At 40.0% G+C, this 19,823-nt stretch overlaps 1 protein-coding gene across 2 annotated transcripts in view; it reads left to right on the plus strand.

Annotated features, from left to right (window-relative positions):
* LOC134336512 (sodium/potassium-transporting ATPase subunit beta-1-interacting protein 3-like) overlaps positions 1 to 19,328 on the plus strand; it is a 200,447-nt gene extending 181,119 nt beyond the window's left edge. Inside the window, exons 6-7 of one of the 2 annotated variants that reach the window (XM_063030787.1) lie at positions 15,645 to 15,729; positions 17,303 to 19,328. In XM_063030787.1, the coding sequence (XP_062886857.1) occupies positions 15,645 to 15,729; positions 17,303 to 17,312 (95 nt within the window). In that variant the 3' untranslated portion in view covers positions 17,313 to 19,328. The remainder of the gene's footprint in view (positions 1 to 15,644; positions 15,730 to 17,302) is intronic. The other variant, XM_063030793.1, reaches the window with a different exon arrangement.
* The last annotated feature ends 495 nt before the right edge of the window (positions 19,329 to 19,823 follow it).

Raw genomic sequence — 19,823 nt, forward strand, 5'->3', positions numbered from 1 at the left:
AGCTCCTTTCTCATTTTTGCATATCTTATCTCTGCTTCCTTTGATAGGAAGACAACTGATAACCATTATGTATAATTATTATCACAAGTTCTGAGTGACCTGCAGCAATTTGTAAAGTTACTGCCTCCTCAATATTATGATTTCTAAAACCTGGCAAAGTTGTTATGGTGCTGTTTTTTGGATTTCTTCCCAGAATGACTCTGCAAATCTCTGTGCAGCTTCAACTTGTCTGATGGATATGTGAGACATCCCAAGAAATATTGAAATCCTGTAAGACCATAAGACATAGGAGCAGCCATTTGGCCCATCGAGTCTGGCCTATTTCATCACGGCTGATCCATTTCTCTCTCAAAACCATTCTCCTATCATTTCCCATAACATTTTGCATCCGGACTAATAAACAGCCTAACAACCTCCGCCTTAAATACCCCCAGTAACCTGGCCTCCATAGCTGTCTGTGCAATAATCTGCACAGATTTACCACCTTCTGGCTATAGAAATCCCTCCGCAATTCTGTTCTAAATGGACATCCCACTATTTTGAGGCTGTGCCCTCTGATCCTCGACCAAAGATCTCCATCCTCTTCACATCCACTCTGTCGAGGCCTTTCAACATTTGATAGGTTTCAATGAAATCTCCTCTCATTCTTCTAAATTCCAGTAACTACAGACCCAAAACCTTCAATCGCTGCTCATATAATAACCCTTCCATTCCCAGAACCATTCTCATGAACCTCCTTTGAACAGTCTCCAATGTCAGCTCATCTTTCTTAAATAAGGGCCCCAAAGCTGCTCACAATATTCCAGTGCCTTATATGGCCTCTGCATTACATCTTTGCTTTTAGATTCTAGTCCTCTTGAAATGAATGCTAACATTGCATTTGCCTTCCTCATCACTGATTCAACCTACAAATTAACTTTTAGGGAATCCTGCATGAGGACTCTCAAATCATTTTGTACCTTGGATTGTTGAATTTTCTCTCCATTTAGAAAATCATCTATGCTTTTATTCCTTCTACCAAAGTGCTAGTGGGAGACATAGCAACAACCCACTGGTTACAATGTTAAAAGTCCATTTTGTCGCTTTTTTCGAGCTTTGGTTCTGAAGATCGCAAAGACCTCGGGTCTTCAGGTCTGCAGCAAAAGATTTTCTGGCCTTCCCGACGACACAGGAGTCTCCTGCAATGACACCGACCTTCAACCCGCCTGTTTCCAGAGCCCTGAGATCTCAGGCTTCCAAACACGATCGAGACTCTCAGGCCAAACCCTTGGCATGTGGAATAACAGCCAGCTGTGGAACCCCGAGAACAGGTCCCATTCCTGCAAAGAACCAAAGGCTGCATGTAATTCCAGGTCAGGGTCATCAAAAGAACCCTGAAAGGGAAAAATAAAGATATTAAAGGTGGAAATAGAGCTGTTTCTGAAGATACAAGCAAAAGAGTCGCCGTTAGGCACCATTATCCCTCCTAAGCTCCTCCTTTCTGTTGGTTTTTAAAAATTTCCCAATCCTCCAACTTCCCACTAATTTTTGCTCCATTATGTACCATCTTTTTGGCTTTGTTGGCTTTGACTTGGCTTGTCAGCCACAGTTGCTTCATTCTGCTTTTAGAATATGATGCTAGATTTAGATGCTTCTGCACGATGCATCTATCATGTGCCTTCCAAATTGCTCCCAGAAACTCCAGCCATTGCTGCTCTGCTGTCATGCCTGATAGTGTCCCCTTTCAATCAACTTTGGCCAGCTCCTCTCTCATGCTTCTGTACCTCCCTTTACTCAACTGTAATACTGATACACCTGACTTTAGTCTCTCCCTCTCAAATTGCAGGGTGAATTCTATCATATTATGATCACAGGCCCCTACGCTTCCTAATCATATCTGGTTCATAACATAACATAACATAACATAACACCCAATTCAGAATTGCTCATCTAGTGGGCTCAACTACAAGCTGCTCCCAAAAGCCAAGTGTTTATTGTAGCTTTAAGTCACTTCTACTGTTTCTCTAAAGTCTGCAGCTACATCATATAACTGTACTGAATTATGATTCTTCCACCAACTCATGCAATTTCCTTTAAAGAACATTGTCACTGAGGTAGTCTCAAATATCATGCATTTCCAGTATTGTTGTGTGATGACTAATCATCAATATTATATGCCAAAACTCATTTTAAGCATTATAACCACCCACATGGTGCTAAAGTTTTCACGATTCTTAATGCTTAAAATGAGTTAGCAGTAGATGAAACTTTTTAAAATATCGTTATTAAAGTCTTTGATATCTGTAGCTGAATAATCGTGCATCACAATAGCTCCTATTGAACATATCCGAGTAGTTGTTGTTCTTAGAGCCAGAAAACCTTATCTGATCATGCCTTTTAATGTCTATTTCAGCGTATCCCTTAAAGTGACATGTAGATCTATTGTTTCAAAGAGACTAGCTTGGGGATTCTCCCATATGTTGTCTGATTCTATCACTAATCACTTCAGAATATATCAACACTAACTATTCTGGGATGGTCTTTTACCACATTAGTCAAGACTGAAGTGGATTGTATTCTATTGCGTCATTATCATTATAACTAATAATATTCATGCTCAAACAAGCTGTACTATTCACAAGAAACATTATGCTCATGATGGGGATTCTAAAGTAATAGTTCCCTCTGCCCTCCAACTGGAAGAGAGTTTAATTTTAACCTATAATTGGTGATGTATGTGATTGCACCTTTGTTGAAAATCATTTACTGCAATATTGTGAACTGGACTGCATCATATTGAATTGTGGTGTCTATTTAAAATCATAGGTAGTTGCCTGACTCTATCATCCAAACCAAAGTACTGAATTCATTGGCCATAAAAAACTATTATTGATTTTTAATAAATGACTCTGCCTGGTTGTTTAAATGCAAATTCTTTTCCATGCTATTTCTTTGTAAAATGATTACTCTATTTGTAGTTGCCACATATTTTAACACAAATAAGACACAATCTTCTCATGTGGAACTTGAGCTTCTGCTCACAATTCTAATTCTCATTTCTTTAACTATAGTTTTAAACTTATTTTTGTCATCCCTAGATATTTCTTTTGATTTACATGCTGCATGTGTTATATTTTGTTGGTTTACTGGTGGCGTAGTGGCATCAGCGCTGGACTTCGGAACGAGAGGTCTCGAGTTCGAATCCAGCCGGCTCCCCTGCACACTTTCCATCCGTGCTGGGGTACGACTTGTGATCTCTTTGGAAACTCACCCGGCAGAAGGCAATGACAAACCACTGCTGTAACCTGCCTCATACGCGGTTCCCCACTATGTCAGAGAGGCGCGGAGGGAAATCATCCGCTAACCGGAGAAACTCCGGATGCGACATACCTTTCCCTTCCTACTGATCATTTTAAATTAAGACCATAAGACATGGGAGTAGAATTAGGCCATTTGGACCATCAAATCTGCTCCACCATTCTATCATGGCTGGGAATTATCATCCTTTTCAACCCCATTCTCTTGTCTTTAAATGTTCCTCATATAGTAACCCTTTCATTCCCAGAATCATTCTCGTGAACCTCCTCTGGATCTCTCCAAAGCCAGCACATCTTTTCTTAGCTCAGAGGCCCAAAACTGCTCTAAATACTCCAAGTGTTGTCTGGCCAATGCCTTATAAAGGTTCAGTATTATATTTTTATATTCTAGTCTTCTCAAAATTAATGCTAACATTGCATTTGCCTTCCTTACCAGCACTTCAACCTGCAAACTAACCTTTAGAGAAAGCTGAATGAGGACTCCCCTTTGTATCACTGATTTTTGAATTTTCTACCAGTTTAGAAAATTTATTCCTTTTACCAAAGTGCATGACCATACACTTCCCTACACTATATTCCATCTGCCACTTCTTTTCCCATTCTCCTTATCTACTGCACCTAAGTCCTTCTGCAGATTCCCTGCTTCCTCAACACCATCTGTCCCTCCACCTATCTTCATATTATCTCCAAACTTGGCCACAATTCCACCATCCATGTTATTGATATATGCCATGAAAAGAAGCACTCCCAACACCAACCGTTGTCACTGGCAGCCAACCAGCAAAAGGCCTCCTGTATTCCCACTCTTTGCCTCCCGCCAGTCCGCCAATCTTCTGTCCATGCTAATGTCTTTTCTGCAATACCACGGGCTCTTATCTTGTTAAACAACCTCATGTGCAGGGCGGCAATTTTTGAAAGGCCTTCTGAAGATCCAAGTAAACAATATCCATTGACTCTCCTTTACCTTTATGCTCTCTGCCATCTGAGAAATCTCACTTTTTTGAAAGATTAGGTTAATTTCTCAAAATTTCCCACTCTCATCAGCAATTATAAACATACCTTTCACTGAGTATTTCTTCTTGTGTAATCCTATGAAATTTATATCATTCAGTAAGTTTTTGTAATGCTGTTCCATACTACTCATCATTTTCGAGCACCCTGGATTCAAATGTTGAATTTATGTTCTCAAAGGGAAAGTGTTTGCATGTTTGTTAGTGCAGGTATAACCTCCAAGCACATCTACTAGTTTGTCTCCATCCCCTTTTTGGCCCCCTTTGTCCAAATCGATTAACCTTTAAATATTTCTACCCTTCAGAGTAAAATGTGTTGTTACTTGGATGCTTTCCATCATCTGCTACTGCTTCATTGCCACAAGCATAGTTTTGTCAATCTAACTCAAAGATCCTCCAATTTTCTGGAACATTGTCAGAATGAATTTTGGAAAGTAGAGCACTTTCGGAAGCCATTGTACACACATTTGTGTTTTGAATAACTTAAAGTAACATAGCCAGCTACAAGCTGTTCTCCAAAAGTGAGAACTGCTTTAAAGATGCACCTTCCACCTGTTAACTATGCATCAGTTTCTCTTTAATCTATGAAGGTATCTAAGGTTTGTTTCAAAGAACCTGGGCAAGGCTGGTTGAGATTGTTTACTTTTAATAAAATGCTATTAGGATACTGGCATAGTTGGATTTGTTTATTTGCTTCTTCACAGGGTTACACCAGAGAATTCTTTGGAATATACAAATATCAAAGATGATTCTAGCACCTCAGCAACTATTGCCACAGCTTTTACTCAATAATGCCACGCATCATATGATGCATATACAAACTGAAGTGCCTGAAGTAAGACTGGAGATGATCATTTAACCAAGAATCTTAGAAAGTGCAGTCAAGACCAGCCAGGGAATTCAAGCCACAATATTCTGATCATGAGTCAACAGTGAAGCTGGCAGTACATTTTATGTGCAAGCACCTTACCCTAATTCAGGATTTAAACATTTCGATTTTGTTTGAGGGTAGGTGAAACATCAAACATAATCCAACTTAAAATCTGTAACAATTCATTTCATGCCAACAGTACTATTTGTTACCCAAGAAGTACTTATATGTCATATGAATTAAGTTTTAATGTTGATGGTGAGTATCTATATCTAGCATCAGATTACACACAGGAGGATCAAGATTTAAGGCTGCTGGTAATTCAATTTGTTACCTTAATTTGTCCAAATAAGTGAAAATCAAGGTCCTTTAATTGGTTTTATAGTGGAGAGAAAACACTGGATGCTATAAACAATTATTTAGGCATTATTCTAATCTCCATGTTGTCTTCAGGATATCAAGCTACTGGACAAGGTGCTCCAAGTGTTTGCAAGCATTTTACCAGAACTGCGAGATTATTTGTATCAAGAAGGCAAAACTAATGTGGAGATTTATTCTTGAGAAAAAGCTGAAGAGTAACTTGGCAGCAAGATTTAAACTATGAATTGGTTTAGTAAGTTAGGTATGGAGAAGATGATTCCACATCTGGGTCAGACCAAAACTACAGGTGGTTGGGGGAGCTGAGGGGGGTGGGGCATAAGAAATTGCATGGAAAGATTGGGGAGAGCAGCTTTACCCAGAATCATTAAGAAGTGAAATTTGCTCCCATAAGTTATTGAGACAATTAGCATAAATATAGAAAGCTAAATAAATATGTGAAGTAGAGAAAAGACCGTTGACACGCTGAGCAGAAGAAACACACTTCAGTGGAAGGAGACCTATGTGGAGTATAAAATCAGAATGGGCCGTTCAAGTTGACTGACTCGTTTCAGTTCTCTGTCTTCGCATTGGCTTCCCTTACAGTGTCATGTACATTTTATTACCCTGAAGTAAATTGTGTCTGCAGTGAAAATCCTTGAAAATCCACAAGGTATTGGCAATGATATCTTGTTCCCTGTTGTATCATCACTCATTTTCATCCACAACTCTTCAATCCGGAATACTCTGCTTTATTAAACCTATCCATTATGTCACATGTGCTTATACAAGTTGCTGTTTCCAAGCTACTGAGAAACCTGAATCCAATACAAAATGTTGTCTCTGCCATATTTAACAACCTCTACTTATCTGCATTCACTAAAGTTAGCAATTTGTCTCATTTTCTTTAACCTTTCAACTGTGTCTTTTGACTGTGCGTTGCATACAGTTCTCAAATCATTTCTATGGTGTCCTTCAGATCCGAATTACTTAAATATATCATGTCGTCGCGTGGCCTATAAGGGCACTGTATTGTGATGAATCCCTGACAAATAAATCATTCTTATGCTCTTCCAGAAGAGGGATGTCCATGTTATGGAATAGAATATTTTGTCATTAATTCCACCCATGTCATTGTAAGCATTTCAGGTTCTGTATCATATGGTTAGGTATAAAATCTCCTATAACCAAGAAAGACTTCTGCCTATAGCAGCATGAGGAAGTGACCACAGACAAACAACGTTTTCAGTGCACTCTGGTTTTGCTGTGACAATGTCAGAATTAGTAACTGAAAACAAGCAATTGAACTGAATTGACTTTATTTCTTACATCTCCTTCACATAAGGAATAAAAATCTTTACATTATGTCTCTGTCTAAATGCGCAATGTGCAATCATAATAATTCATAATAAATAAAACAGTCAATGTATTATAGAATACACTCACATCAGCATGAGTTAATCAGTCTGATGGCCTGGTGGTAGAAGCTGTCCCAGAGCCTGTTGGTCCTGGCTTTTATGCTGCGGTACCGTTTCCCGGATGGTAGCAGCTGGAATAGATTGTGGTTGGGATGACTCGGGTCCTCAATGGTCCTAGAGGCCCTTTTTACACACCTGTCCTTGTAAATGCCCTTAATCATGGGACGTTCACAATTCTGTGCAGAGTCCTGCGATTAAGTGAGGTACAGTTCCTATACCAGGCAGTGATGCAGCCAGTCAGGATGCTCTCAATTGTGCCCCTGCAGAAGGCTTTTGGGATTTGGGGGCCCATACCAAACTTCCTCAACCGTCGGAGGTAAAAGAGGCACTGTTTTGACTTTTTCACCACACAGCTGGTGTGTACAGACCACGTGATGTGGATGCCGAGGAACTTGAAGCTGTTTACCCTCTCAACCCCAGATCCATTGATGTCAATAGGGGTTAAGCCCAACTCCATTCCTCCTGTAGTCCACAACCAGCTCCTTTGTTTTTGCGACATTGAGGGAGAGGTTGTTTTCTTGACACCACTGTGTCAGAGTGATGACTCCTTCCCTGTGAGCCACCTCGTTATTGTTTGAGATAAAGCCAATCAATGTCGTGTCGTCGGCAAATTTACTTAGCAGATTGGAGCTGTGGGTGGCAACACAGTCATGGGTATACAGGAAGTAAAGGAGGGGACTCAGTACGCAGCCCTGAGGGGCTCTTGTATTGAGAGTCAGAGGGATGGAGGTGAGGGAGCCAACCCTTACCACCTCCGGCGATCTGACAGGAAGTCCAGGATCCAGCTGCACTAGGCGGTGTCAAGGCGGAGGTCTCTGAGCTTCTTGTCGAGCCTGGATGGAACTATGGTGTTGAATGCTGAACTGTAGTCCAAGAACAGCATTCTCACATAAGCATCCTTCTTCTTCAAATGTGTAAGGATGGTGTGTAGAGCAGTGGCTATTGCATCGTCTGTCGATGGGGTGTGTCGGTAGGCGAGTTGTAGGGGGTCCAGTGTGGGTGGTAGCAAGCTGCAGATGTAGTCCTTGACCAGCCTCTCAAAGCATTTGCTTATTTTAGAGGTGAGTGCGACAGGACACCAGTCATTCAGGCATGTTATCTTGGTCTTTTTTGGTACAGGGACAATGGTGGATAATTTGAAGCAGGAGGGCACTCTACACTGGGAGAGGGAGAGATTAAAAATGTCAGTAAGCACACTTGTCAGTTGTGCTGCACACACCCTGAGTACCCGCCCTGTGGTGCCTTCTGGTTCCGCAGCTTTGCGACTGTCCACTCTTTAGAGACATCTGCGTATGTCAGCCTCAGAGATGATGAGGTTGCAGGTTATAGCGGTGGCTTTCCTTGGAGGCTCAGAGTTAGCGACATCAAATCGAGCGTAAAAGCAATTGAGCTCATTTGGGAGAGAGGCCACAGTCATGGCTTTGAAGTCTGCGGTGGTATGCAGCCCTCACCACAAGTCTCGTGTGCTATTCGTTGTGAATCTTGACTTGCTCTTGTCCCTATGTTGTTGTTTCACAATCTTGATAGCTTTGGGCAGATCATAACTGCTTTTCTTGAGCTCTAGCTGATCACCAGTGATGTAAGCTCGATGTCGTGCGGTAAGTGCTGCTCGCAAGGAACTATTGATCCAGTGTTTCTGGTTCAGGAAGACCCTGACTGACTTCTGGGGACAACATCGTCGATGCACTTCCGGATGAAGCACATGATTCCATCCGTGAACTCGGACTCATCCTCATCATGGAAGACATTCCAGTCGATGTTATCGAAGCAATCCTGCAGCATGGAGGCTGATTGGTCGGACCAACAGTGGATGGTTTTAACTATGGCCGCCTCTTGTTTCAGCTTCTGTCTGTATGTTGCTAAAAGCAGGATCGAAGAGTGATCTGATTTTCCAAAAGCTGGGTGAAGAGGAGCTTTGTAAGTCTTGCAGAAGTGAGTGTAACAGTGGTCAAGTATCTTATCTCCACGCGTGTTCACCTGAATGTGCTGACAAAACTTCGGAGAGACTTTCATCAGCGATGCTCGATTAAAGTCACAGGCGACGATGAAGGCAGCCTCTGGGTGTGCAGTCTCCAGCATGTTGATGGTCTTGTACAGTTCCTTGAGAGCCAGGTCAGTATCAGCCTGCAGTGGAATGTACACCGCTGTGATAATAACAGCTGTGAACTCCCTAGGCAGCCAGTGGGGTCTGCACAGCAGCACCAGGTATTTCAGGTCTGGGGAACACAAGGTTTTACGGTATGCACATTCTGGGGGTCACACCAAGCATTGCTGATCATGAAGCATACCCCTCCTCTTTTACTCTTTCCAGTGAGGTTTTTCGACCTGTCCAGCCAGAAAAGGGAGAACGCAGAGGGCTTGATGGCATGATCCGGTATCTCCTCTGTCAGCCAGGTCTCCACGAACCACAGAACATTACAATCCTTTGTTTCCAGCTGATAGGAGATTCTGGATCTCAGTTCACAAAGCTTGTTATCCAGGGACTGAATGTTAGCCTGGAGTATGCTAGGGAGCAGTTGCCGATTAGCACACCATCTCAGCCTCAATAGGACGCCAGCCCTTCTCCCTTGCCTCTGGTGCTCCTTCCGAGAGAGTGGCGGTGTAAGAGATGAGTCTCCCATGGCTTGTGCAAGCAGGGGATCACAGTGTCGGAAAGGCGGCACATCGTGGGTAAATGCCATCTTTCCGATTTTCAGACGGGTCAATCTATCATATCTGAAGTGACTATCAGCTACTTTAACAGAAAATGCTAAGACAATTGTAGAAATTAGTAGTATACTGTAGATTTGGAATGGAGCTCGCAACACAGCCGCTGTACGTGGCACCATCTTGATCTGGTAATTTTTTTTAACAGTAATCGGTCAGCTAAGACAGGAGCTTCAGAGACTTATTTGTGTTGATGTGTTCTAGTGAATATCTTTTAGGGTGCAGTCTAATATTTCAGGTTTCAGAGGTAAATGTTCAAAAGATTCAAAAGTTCACTTATTATCAAAGTATGCATCTTGAAGTTCTTCTCTGGGTAGCCATAAAACCAAGAAAGAAAAGGAAGGCAGCATGATCATCAACCCGAAATCCCCCTCCCCACAAAAAAACAAACAAAATGGAACCGGCACATCAACCCCCAAATCCTTCCTCCTGCACAAAAAAAAATGAACTAAATGGAACAGGTACATCGACCCCCAAATCCCCCTCTCCACAAAAAAAAACAAGATAGATTGTGCAAAAAACACAGAATGTAGAAAACTATAAGACTGAAAGAAGTCTATAGTTCAAGTCCATATCCAAAATGCAGAAAACCTGTGCAACACTCTCCAATAGGCCTTCCTCTCTCCTTAGCAGAGTGATCAAAAGACAGGCAGCTGGTGCTCACCCTCTGCACTCCCCTCGATGTTTCAATCTCCTTCTTCACTTTAATCGGTGAATAATTGAAGCTTTAATCAGTAAAATGGAGTCAAACATCGGCTTGCGCTCCATGTCACAGCCTGCCCGCTACAAGGTTTGTGCACACTGCCTCTGTCTCCCAGAATCCTCTCGGAGACTGTGGAGCACTGACACACCCAAACGCCCTCCAAGCTGCCACATTCACCTCAATGTTTCAATCTTGCTTGTTGCTTTAATCGGTGGACAATGGAAGCTTTAATTGGTGAAATGTAGCTGAACATCAGCTTGTGGCCTGTCCTGCTGCCTGCCCATGCTTGCCACCTCTACCTCCCAGAATCCTCTTGGAGTCTGCAGAGTGCTGGAACACCCAAATAATCTCCAAACAGCAAATCACAGGCTCCAACAGTTCCAGAATCACATCCAACATGAAGAACAAATATAAAAGACATAAAAGAAGTGAAATATATAGTTTCATGATCTATCCAGAAGATGTTGACCGAAGGAGCTTTATACGCAGGCGCCTTCTTGACCAGATGTATTGCCTTTTTCAAGCTGATCAGCAGTGATTTCTGCTTTTGTGTCCCAGTACTATGATAGAATGAAATGATTGACATACTGTGAAATAGTCTTCTCACGTGGCTTGTGTTTGATGAAGTATACCAACTACAATGCCTAATAAGTTTTTTTTAAATCACTGTTGAAGATTTATTTTAAATTTGACAGTGCATACACTTGGTAACCCCTTTAAAGCACTGCAGTCAGCCCAACTGTGGGATTCTGTGTATATAATGTTACACATTTATGTTCAGCCATGTATTCCGATATTAGATAGATAGATAGATACTTTATTGATCCCCATGGAAATTACAGTGTCACAGTAACATTACAAGTGCACAGATATACAAATATTAAAAGAGAAGTAAAAAAGAATAAAAATAGATTACCTCAAACAATCCAACAGGAGAGGGATCATCACTTCCCCGGCTATAGTTTGACTTGTTATTGAGCTTAATGGCCGAGGGTAAGAATGACCACATATAGCACTCTTTGGAGCAGTGCATTTGTCTTAGTCTATTACTTAAAGTGCTCCTCTGTTCAGCCAAGGTGGCATCCCAAGGTGAGAAATGTTGTCCAGAATTGCCAGGATTTTCTGTAGAGTCCTTTGTTCGCCCACAGCCTCCAGTGTGTCCAGTTTGACTCCTATAACAGAGCCAGACTTTCTAATCAGTTTATTGAGCCTGTTGGCATCACCCGTGTTGATGCCATTGCCCCAGCACACCACTGCGTAGAAAATTGTACTGGTGACAACAGACTGGTAGAACATGTGAACATATACTTTCACTCTCTAAATCAGTTATATGTACAATTGACATTTACGTACTGTTAACTCTTTTATTTTACAAATTCCATTTAACTCTCATTGTGTAAACATAGCCAAAAATGTGTCAACGGCTTTCTCCAAAGGCTTTTGAAACAAGATGAGAAGTTAAGATAGAGACAATTCTGGATCAGGCTAATAAAAAGATCAATGTTGTGTGGAATGAAGAAGGCAAATTAGCTATAATGCAATTAGTGGAGCATAGAGGAGACATCATGGTTAGTAGACCAAAGTAATTTCTGCTAATTGATACAGGCCTGAATGAAGTTCATAGAAAGCTGAAATGTCACACAGAACAGCAAAGTTAATGTAATTAGTACACAATTAATTAAGAATGAAACTGAGAAAAGTCCCGTGTACCAGTAAACCTCCTAATACTGATTATTTTAACAGGACCTGTACATCATTTCTTATTTGTCTGACCACACTCTGGTCACATGAAATGGCGGGGTATTGATTTGTACAGGAAAAGGTAAAGGGATAAAATAACACTTTCACCAGGACAGATACCCTTGATGCTGGTTGACTATAACTACTGCATTTATTTGTACTGTTACAAAGATAAGTATGAAAACAAAGAAATGGACAGATTTATACCTGATATGCATTCAGACAAAAGGTAGCTAACCTATCTGCTGAATAGAGCCTACTCTCATTTGGATAAGCAGGGCAGCACTATGAGGATCATGTTTTTTGATTTCTCGAGTACCCTCAATACCACACAGCCCTCATTGCTGGAGGATAAGCACTGTTCAATGCAGTTGGCACTTCTATTGTATCCTGACAGGGTTCCCTTGGGCTACCTGACAGGCAGACGGCAGTCTGTGTGGTTTCAGAGCTTTGTGTCAGACATGGCTATGAGCAGCACTGGGGGCCCCACAGATAGACTGTATTGTCTCTTTTCCTGTTTACCCTGTCTACCTCGGACTTTAGATACAACACTGAGTCATGTCATGTGCAGAAATTCTCTGATGACTCAGAAGTAGTTGGGTATATAAAGGGAGGATGGGAGGATGAATACAGGGCCCTGGAGGAGGACTTTGCTAAATGGTGCAAGCTGAATCATATGCAGGTCAACATCAGTAAGACAAAGGAGATGGTGATGGACTTTAGGAAGACTAAGCCTGCTCTGCTCCCTGTTACTATTGACGGTGAGGAAGTGGATGTGTTGAGGACCTACAAGTACCTGGGGTGCAGCTGAACGACAGACTTGAGTGGAGCACCAGCGCAGAGGCTGTGTACAAGAAGAGCCAGAGCCACCGTTACTTTCAGAGAAGGCTGAGATCCTTTGGAGTATGCAGGCCACTCCTTCACACATTCTACCGGCCTAGTTGCCCATACAATCTTCTATGTGGTGGTGTGCTGGGGCGATGGCATCAACACAGGAGATGCAAACAGGCTGAATAAACTGATTAGAAAGGCTGGCTCTGCTATAGGAGTCAAACTGGACACACTGGATGCTGTGATAGAACAAAGGACCCTATGGAAAATCCTGGCAATTCTGGACAATGTTTCTCACCCTCTGCAGGCCACTTTTATTATTAGACTAAGACAACTGTGCTGCTCCAAAGAACAATAGAAGAGGTCATTCTTACCCTTGGCCGTTAGGCTCTATAATGAATCAATCTACAGCCGGGGAAGTGATGACCCCCCTCCTGCTAGACTGAGGTAACTTACTTTTTAATTCTTTTTAACTTCTCTTCTAATATTTGTATATCTGTGCACTCGTAATGCTACTGTGACTCTGTAATTTCCCTTGGGATCAATAAAGTATCTACTTATCTATCTATATTCGCTGAGAGCATATGTATAAGAAGGAAAGAATGATAATACATTGCCGGTGGGGGAGGGGGGATCATTGCTTGCTGCAGCTTACGCGCGGGAGGGAGGAGAACTGGGGGGGACTTTGGGGTTCTAACATTTAACAGTCATTAATTTTCTTGCATAACTTATATTTCACATTGCAAAGCTTGCAATACTATGACTGCTGGAAATTCTAATTTTAAAAAAAGATGCCACATAAAACTTTCAGCAATTTGAGCAGCACCTATAAACTAAGAAAATGAATTCACTATTTAGGTCAATGGTCTTTTATCAAGACTAAAATGCTGGAAATCAAGGTTTGAAATACTGCAGAAGTGGAAAGGAAAAGAAAGAATGAAAGGGAAGGTCTGTGATTGGGTGGAAGGCAGGAGAAATGGAATTAGAAAAAGGGCATATGTTCATACATACAAATTAAGAGCAACATGAGGCCACTCAGCCCATTGAAACTGCTCTTTGAAACAGTAAGATCATGATCAATGTGACTGTAAATTCAAGTCTGTTATCTTATTTAACCAAGTAACCTTTCAGTATCTCATTGTCAGGAATTGCTGCATCTAACTCCGATTAGATAATTTAGACAATTGCACATCTTCCCATATTTTACTTCCTCTGGTTCATTCACTTGTCCTGTCTTTATTTCTTTGTAGATACCAAATGTAAGAGACAGATCATTCAGACCATTAGGACACCAACAAACTCCATCCTAATGATGTCATCCCAGCCTTGTCTTCTGATCTTTGTGCATATATCTTAAACACATCTATACTATTTCCTTCAATATTACTTGTGGTGACAAAACTCCCAATTCTCCCCTTTCTCTGGGTATTTTTTTCTGGATTGTTAATTACTAACACATTAAAAGGTCTTGTTTCTGATCTCAAATAGAAATAAACTTTTCCAGCTCTAACCTTTCATAATCTTGGAAGACATCTGCCAGGTTATTTTTCTATCATCTCCTTTCTACAAAATGGAGCTCTACTTTACACCATTGACATTATAAATATGCAATGTTTACTTCTTAAATATGTAATACAGCAGCTCACAGTTTCTTGAACAGCATTCGCAATCTGCAAGTTCTATTACCTAGAAGTGTCAAGGCATGGGTAGTCCACCGCCTTTATATTTCCCAACTAATTGAAAATCATCCTCACTTGGAAATATCCCTACATATTAGCACTGCCAAAATAACTTTATCTTATTGACTGCACCGAGTCAAGAATGTGCTTCACCATCAACTACACAAAAACATCTGGGGATACTGTACCGGCTCAAGGAAGTGCTTGATTAAACACATCTCTTCGGCACCTATAGTAGAATGTAACAGTGCTCCTTCATATCTTTGTAGAAGTTCTGTGAGCAGAGATCTGCTCATAAGGAACAATCTGAAATTGAAAGTTTTTAAAAATGCTGTTGCCTTCCTTTCCCTTCTGATTGCACTCTTGTTGGTCTCCAAGCAACAACTGAAAAGTGCATTCCTAACTTAAAGAGCTATAGATTCTTGGAACCGGAGGTCAAGAGTAAGAAGTATAACTGAGTCTGAGGTTGAATGAAGTGCACTTCTTCAAAGCTCACACACCTTCAATATATAACAAAACGAGTTAGAGTAAATATGAAGCATAGAATTCAGACATCATCTTTTGCATCATAGGATCCTTCTTCAATGTTCACAGTGATGGTCCCAGCCCATCTGAAGGAATTTGTCATACAAGGGTGATTCAACTTTTCAGTTTGTTAATTGCATTCAGTTGCCTGCTTGAATTTGCAACATTGATGTGTCACGGTTTTTAAATGATATCGAATAATAATTGCTGGAGCAGAAACATTTCTGATCTACCTGATGGAATACTTTTTCAGTTTGGTGTTGAAAATGAAATTCTTCTCATTATCTGTATTTTCTTGTATCTTGGCTTTGGTTTGTTTTCATTTCAGCTTTATCTTGATCAGTTTGTTATATTTCTCATCTTGAATTGCTGTTTGGTTGCTTTGTTTTAACCATGGAAAGGTGTTCTTCATACATCTTATTTATTTACAATTTTGTTGTGATTTCAGTTGATTTTATAGGTGGATTTGATTCATTCTCCGTCTACCATGTGCCTCAGAAACCCTCTCATGTACTATTAAAGCCAATTTATCTGTAAGTAATTACTCATGTCACCATAATGGCTTTTTTTTTGTACTGCAACATGCAATCTTTGAACTGTCTATTTTCCATTTTAGCAACCATGTCTGAATAAGGCTTGGAGATAAATAGAGGGTGTTCTGATACCGCCGGAATACAAGGCTGAGGCCTTACAGAGTTCACTAGCAAACATTGTACGAGTTCCTGCCACCAGTAAGGTACCCACTGGTTTGCAGGACAAATTGAAAACTTGGGTTTACCCAAACTTTCAATTTGCTGTACCTGAAATGAGGAACGTTTGCTTTCCAAGGTGTAAAATACCTCTTTTCTCTTCACACCACATAAAGTTTAGCTCCTTTTTGAATCTTTTAAGTAGTAAAAAAAGTGAACAATTTAGTATTAAAGAATTCCCCTTGTTAAGTATTTGGTAAGAAGATTACATGATATTAGTTGACCGCCATAACATGGAATGGAATTGTTCTAGATCCTTTCGTTCCCTTTGCAGTTCATACTGAAAATCTTTATAACAGGCTGAGCATTGGATCAAGACTCAACTATTTTAAGCAAAAGTTAAAAATGCTGATGTATACAGACTGAAGTTTACTGAATGTGAGAACCTATTTATATACTGTATACTGCATGTGGGGAAAATATTGTCACTATTTCCCAAGAAACTAATATTTCTTAATTAAATTTTTATTTGTTAATATCTTTTCATTCCAGAATAGTCTGTGTTCTATATGAATAACCTGTAGAGTTATATTTTTGATTGCATTATATTGTAACCTTGAACTTTTTGCTGCTATAAAGCTTTCGGAGGAGTTAATTCTCCAAATTACTCTTAAAGCTTTTTTTCCTTCACATTGGTCCTGTCTGAACTCTTGTGTTACGATGTTCCATGCCACTCAGGTGGGCTTAATAAACTAGCCACATTCAGCATCTAATACTGCAATGTGAAATCATTAACAGAAGAGATTTCCTGATTATTCCATTTTATTTGGTCTTTCCAGCTTGGGAAATAAGAGCAGCAAGTAACTATAGATGAGTTTTGAATTTGTTTTGATTCTGATAACTTTAGTACAATAGATACTCAAGTATCAACTTTTCAAAGAGCTTGCATGGGTCTGAGTATGCAATGAGTTTGCTGGTTATTAGCACATCATGTAATTATCCAATTTTGGAAGTTCAGTGTCAGGAAATGGAGAAACCCTTCTGTTAACGATCAAACATATGGAAAAGTCCTTGAAAAGTCATTGCTTCAGTCCACGTATTACTAATGATGCTGATTGATCAGCTGTTATGGGGTAGGGGACTGCAGGGAAGATAGGACGAGTGTGAGCAACCTTATACCCACCAATCTATAGTTCAAGTGTTAGAAAGAGATTCTGACCTGGGGAACTTCCCTCCTCCCCTACAAACCAACAGCGCTGTTCCAAATTTTTCAGCTGAGGAATCTAACCACAATGGTATGGCTCACCTAGCTAAGTTGATTACATTGTTAAGGAAACAATGTTTTTAGTTGAGAAGGAAAAGTTTTAAAATGTAAAATCCAGTTTATTTATAGAATGGTGTCTTACTTTCCCTACAGGTCGACATAAGTGAAAAGATTTTTCTACAACCAACTCTTCAGCGGACGAAGATCACTGCAACAAGAGCATGAAATAACAAAAACACCAGCTCACCTGGTTCCAGTCATCACATTCCAAAACAATTAACTTTTTCAATATTGCCTCAAATTGCAGTCATTTCTAATATAAACATCTTTTCAGTCAAATTGCCATAATTCCCCTTGTCTAGATTGATGAAAATTTGCTCATCTGAGAGGAGAGAAAATGGGAATTCAAGCAGTGAGTCTACAGTAGCACTTTGGGGAATTGGTTTACAGAGTTATTGAAGCACATTAAGGAAAGAAACCCAGTTTAGTCATTTTATTATTTCCCATACTCTGAAAATAAAGACAGTCAACTCTGGAGACTAAAAAAAGATGGCCAATTTTCTCTTCAATTTGCTAAATGGCTGTTCATTAGAACTATTAATTTCCTTGGGATAGAGAAATAACATTCTATCCTGCCAGACAATTATTGTCTCTGATTTACCAGAACATTTATTCAAATTTGTTTAAACAAATCTTCAAATCTCATTCAACTTTTCTTGTATTAGAGTTTTTCACTAATTTTTACTGTGAATTATTTTTTGATTTGTGATGTGTCAAAGACCTTATTTGATCTCACCTGTGCTGGCTTTCAGGCCTTGTTTCCTACATACAAAATCGCCCCCATGTTAGGTGATTTTTAGAAACATATTTGATCGAATCCTTTTCAATTTTAATAATCATTCTAAGCTAAAGAGTAAATGGCTGACTGAGCTCAGATGTAATGTCTGTTTAACCACACTACTTCTGAAATTCAAAAACTGAGTGTTATTTCTTTGTATAGTATTGTTCACAGTATCAGGATGTTCACTGTTTGAAATGTAGTCACTACTGTAATGTGAAAAAAATGTGGCAGCAATTTTGTGCACAACAAGCTGCACAACTGCAGTAGTGATATTGGTCAGATAATCAGTTATACTGATGTTGGTTTTGATGGAGAAATGCTTTGCTGTTCTATATGGAACATAATGACCTTGGCATCTAAGCCAGAGAGCATAAGGATTCTTAGTTTGACCTCACATCTGAAGACAGCACTTCAATCAATGTTTTGGTCCCTTGGTATAGGACTGGAATGCCAGTTTATATTTTCATCCACAAATCTCTGGAGTGGGATTTGAACCCCGAATCTTCCAGCTAAGAGGCACATGCTGCTAACCAAATCAGATTTGACACCATAAGAAATTTCATTATTTATTAGACTGTAAAACCAGGTCTTGAATAAATGTCAAAGAAGTGTTAATATTTTTGAGGATTTTAATAATTGTGAAGCATTAAGATAACAGCTGATGTTTACACAAAATTAATATTAGCACTTTTCCCTTTCCATGGAAACTGCATAACTTTGCAAATTAATTTGAAGGAAAACATACTGGCTTGTGTTTAATGTGCATCATTTAATTCTGCCACCCCATCCTGGAAGAGATGGTATACAATCCCACAGTACTGCTGGCAAGAAATATATTATATGTTTAAGTATTTATTAGAGCACTGAGAGAGGTGACGTTTGTAAGAAACAATGAAAGAGGCAACAGTTTTAAAAAATGCTATCTGTTGGAGGGACATGGTAGTGAAGCGGTTAGCATAACACTATTACAGCACCAACGACCCAAGTTCATTTCCTCTGCTGACTGCAAGGAGCATGTACGTTCTCTCTGTGGCCACATGGGGTTTTCTTCAGGTGCTCTTTTTTACCCACATTGCAAAGATGTATGGGTTAGTAGGTTAACTGGTCACATGGGTATAATTAGATGGCACAGGCTCATTGGGCCAGAAGGGCCTCTTACTGAGCTGTCTCTCTAAATAAAAATAAAATAAAGAATTTAACACCACTGCAAAACTTCAAAAGTTTTAATTTACTACCTTACAGTGGAAACTCAATTCATCTTATCAAAGTCTTTCATGCCTAGTCTTGTGATCTACACTTATACAGTGGCATGCAAAAGTTCGGGCACCCCTGATCAAAATTTCTATTACTGTGAATAGCTAGGTGAGTAAAAGATAGACTGATTTCCAAAAGGCATAAAGTTAAAGATGACATATTTTTTTAATATTTTAAGCAAGAAAACTTTTTTATTTCCATCTTTTACAGTTTCAAAATAACAAAAAGGGAAAAGGGCCTAAAGCTAAGGTTTGGGAACCCCGCACAGTCAGTACTTAGTAACACCCCCTTTGGCAAGTATCACAGCTTGTAAGCGCTTTCTGTATCCAGCTAAGAGTCTTTCAATTCCTGTTTGGCGGATTTTCACCCATTCTTCCTTGCAAAGGTTCTGTGAGATTCTTGGACCATCTTGCATGCACTGCTCTTTTGACGTCTATCCACAGATTCTCGATGATGTTTAGGTCAAAAAAGTTCTATCAAAAGGTTCAAAGGAACATCTAAACAAGCCTGATGCATTTTGGAAACAAGTCCTGTAGACTGATGAAGTTAAAATAGAACTTTTTGGCCGCAATGAGCAAA

The sequence above is a fragment of the Mobula hypostoma genome, chromosome 2 (assembly GCF_963921235.1).
Source record: "Mobula hypostoma chromosome 2, sMobHyp1.1, whole genome shotgun sequence".
Classification (NCBI taxonomy): domain Eukaryota; kingdom Metazoa; phylum Chordata; class Chondrichthyes; order Myliobatiformes; family Myliobatidae; genus Mobula; species Mobula hypostoma.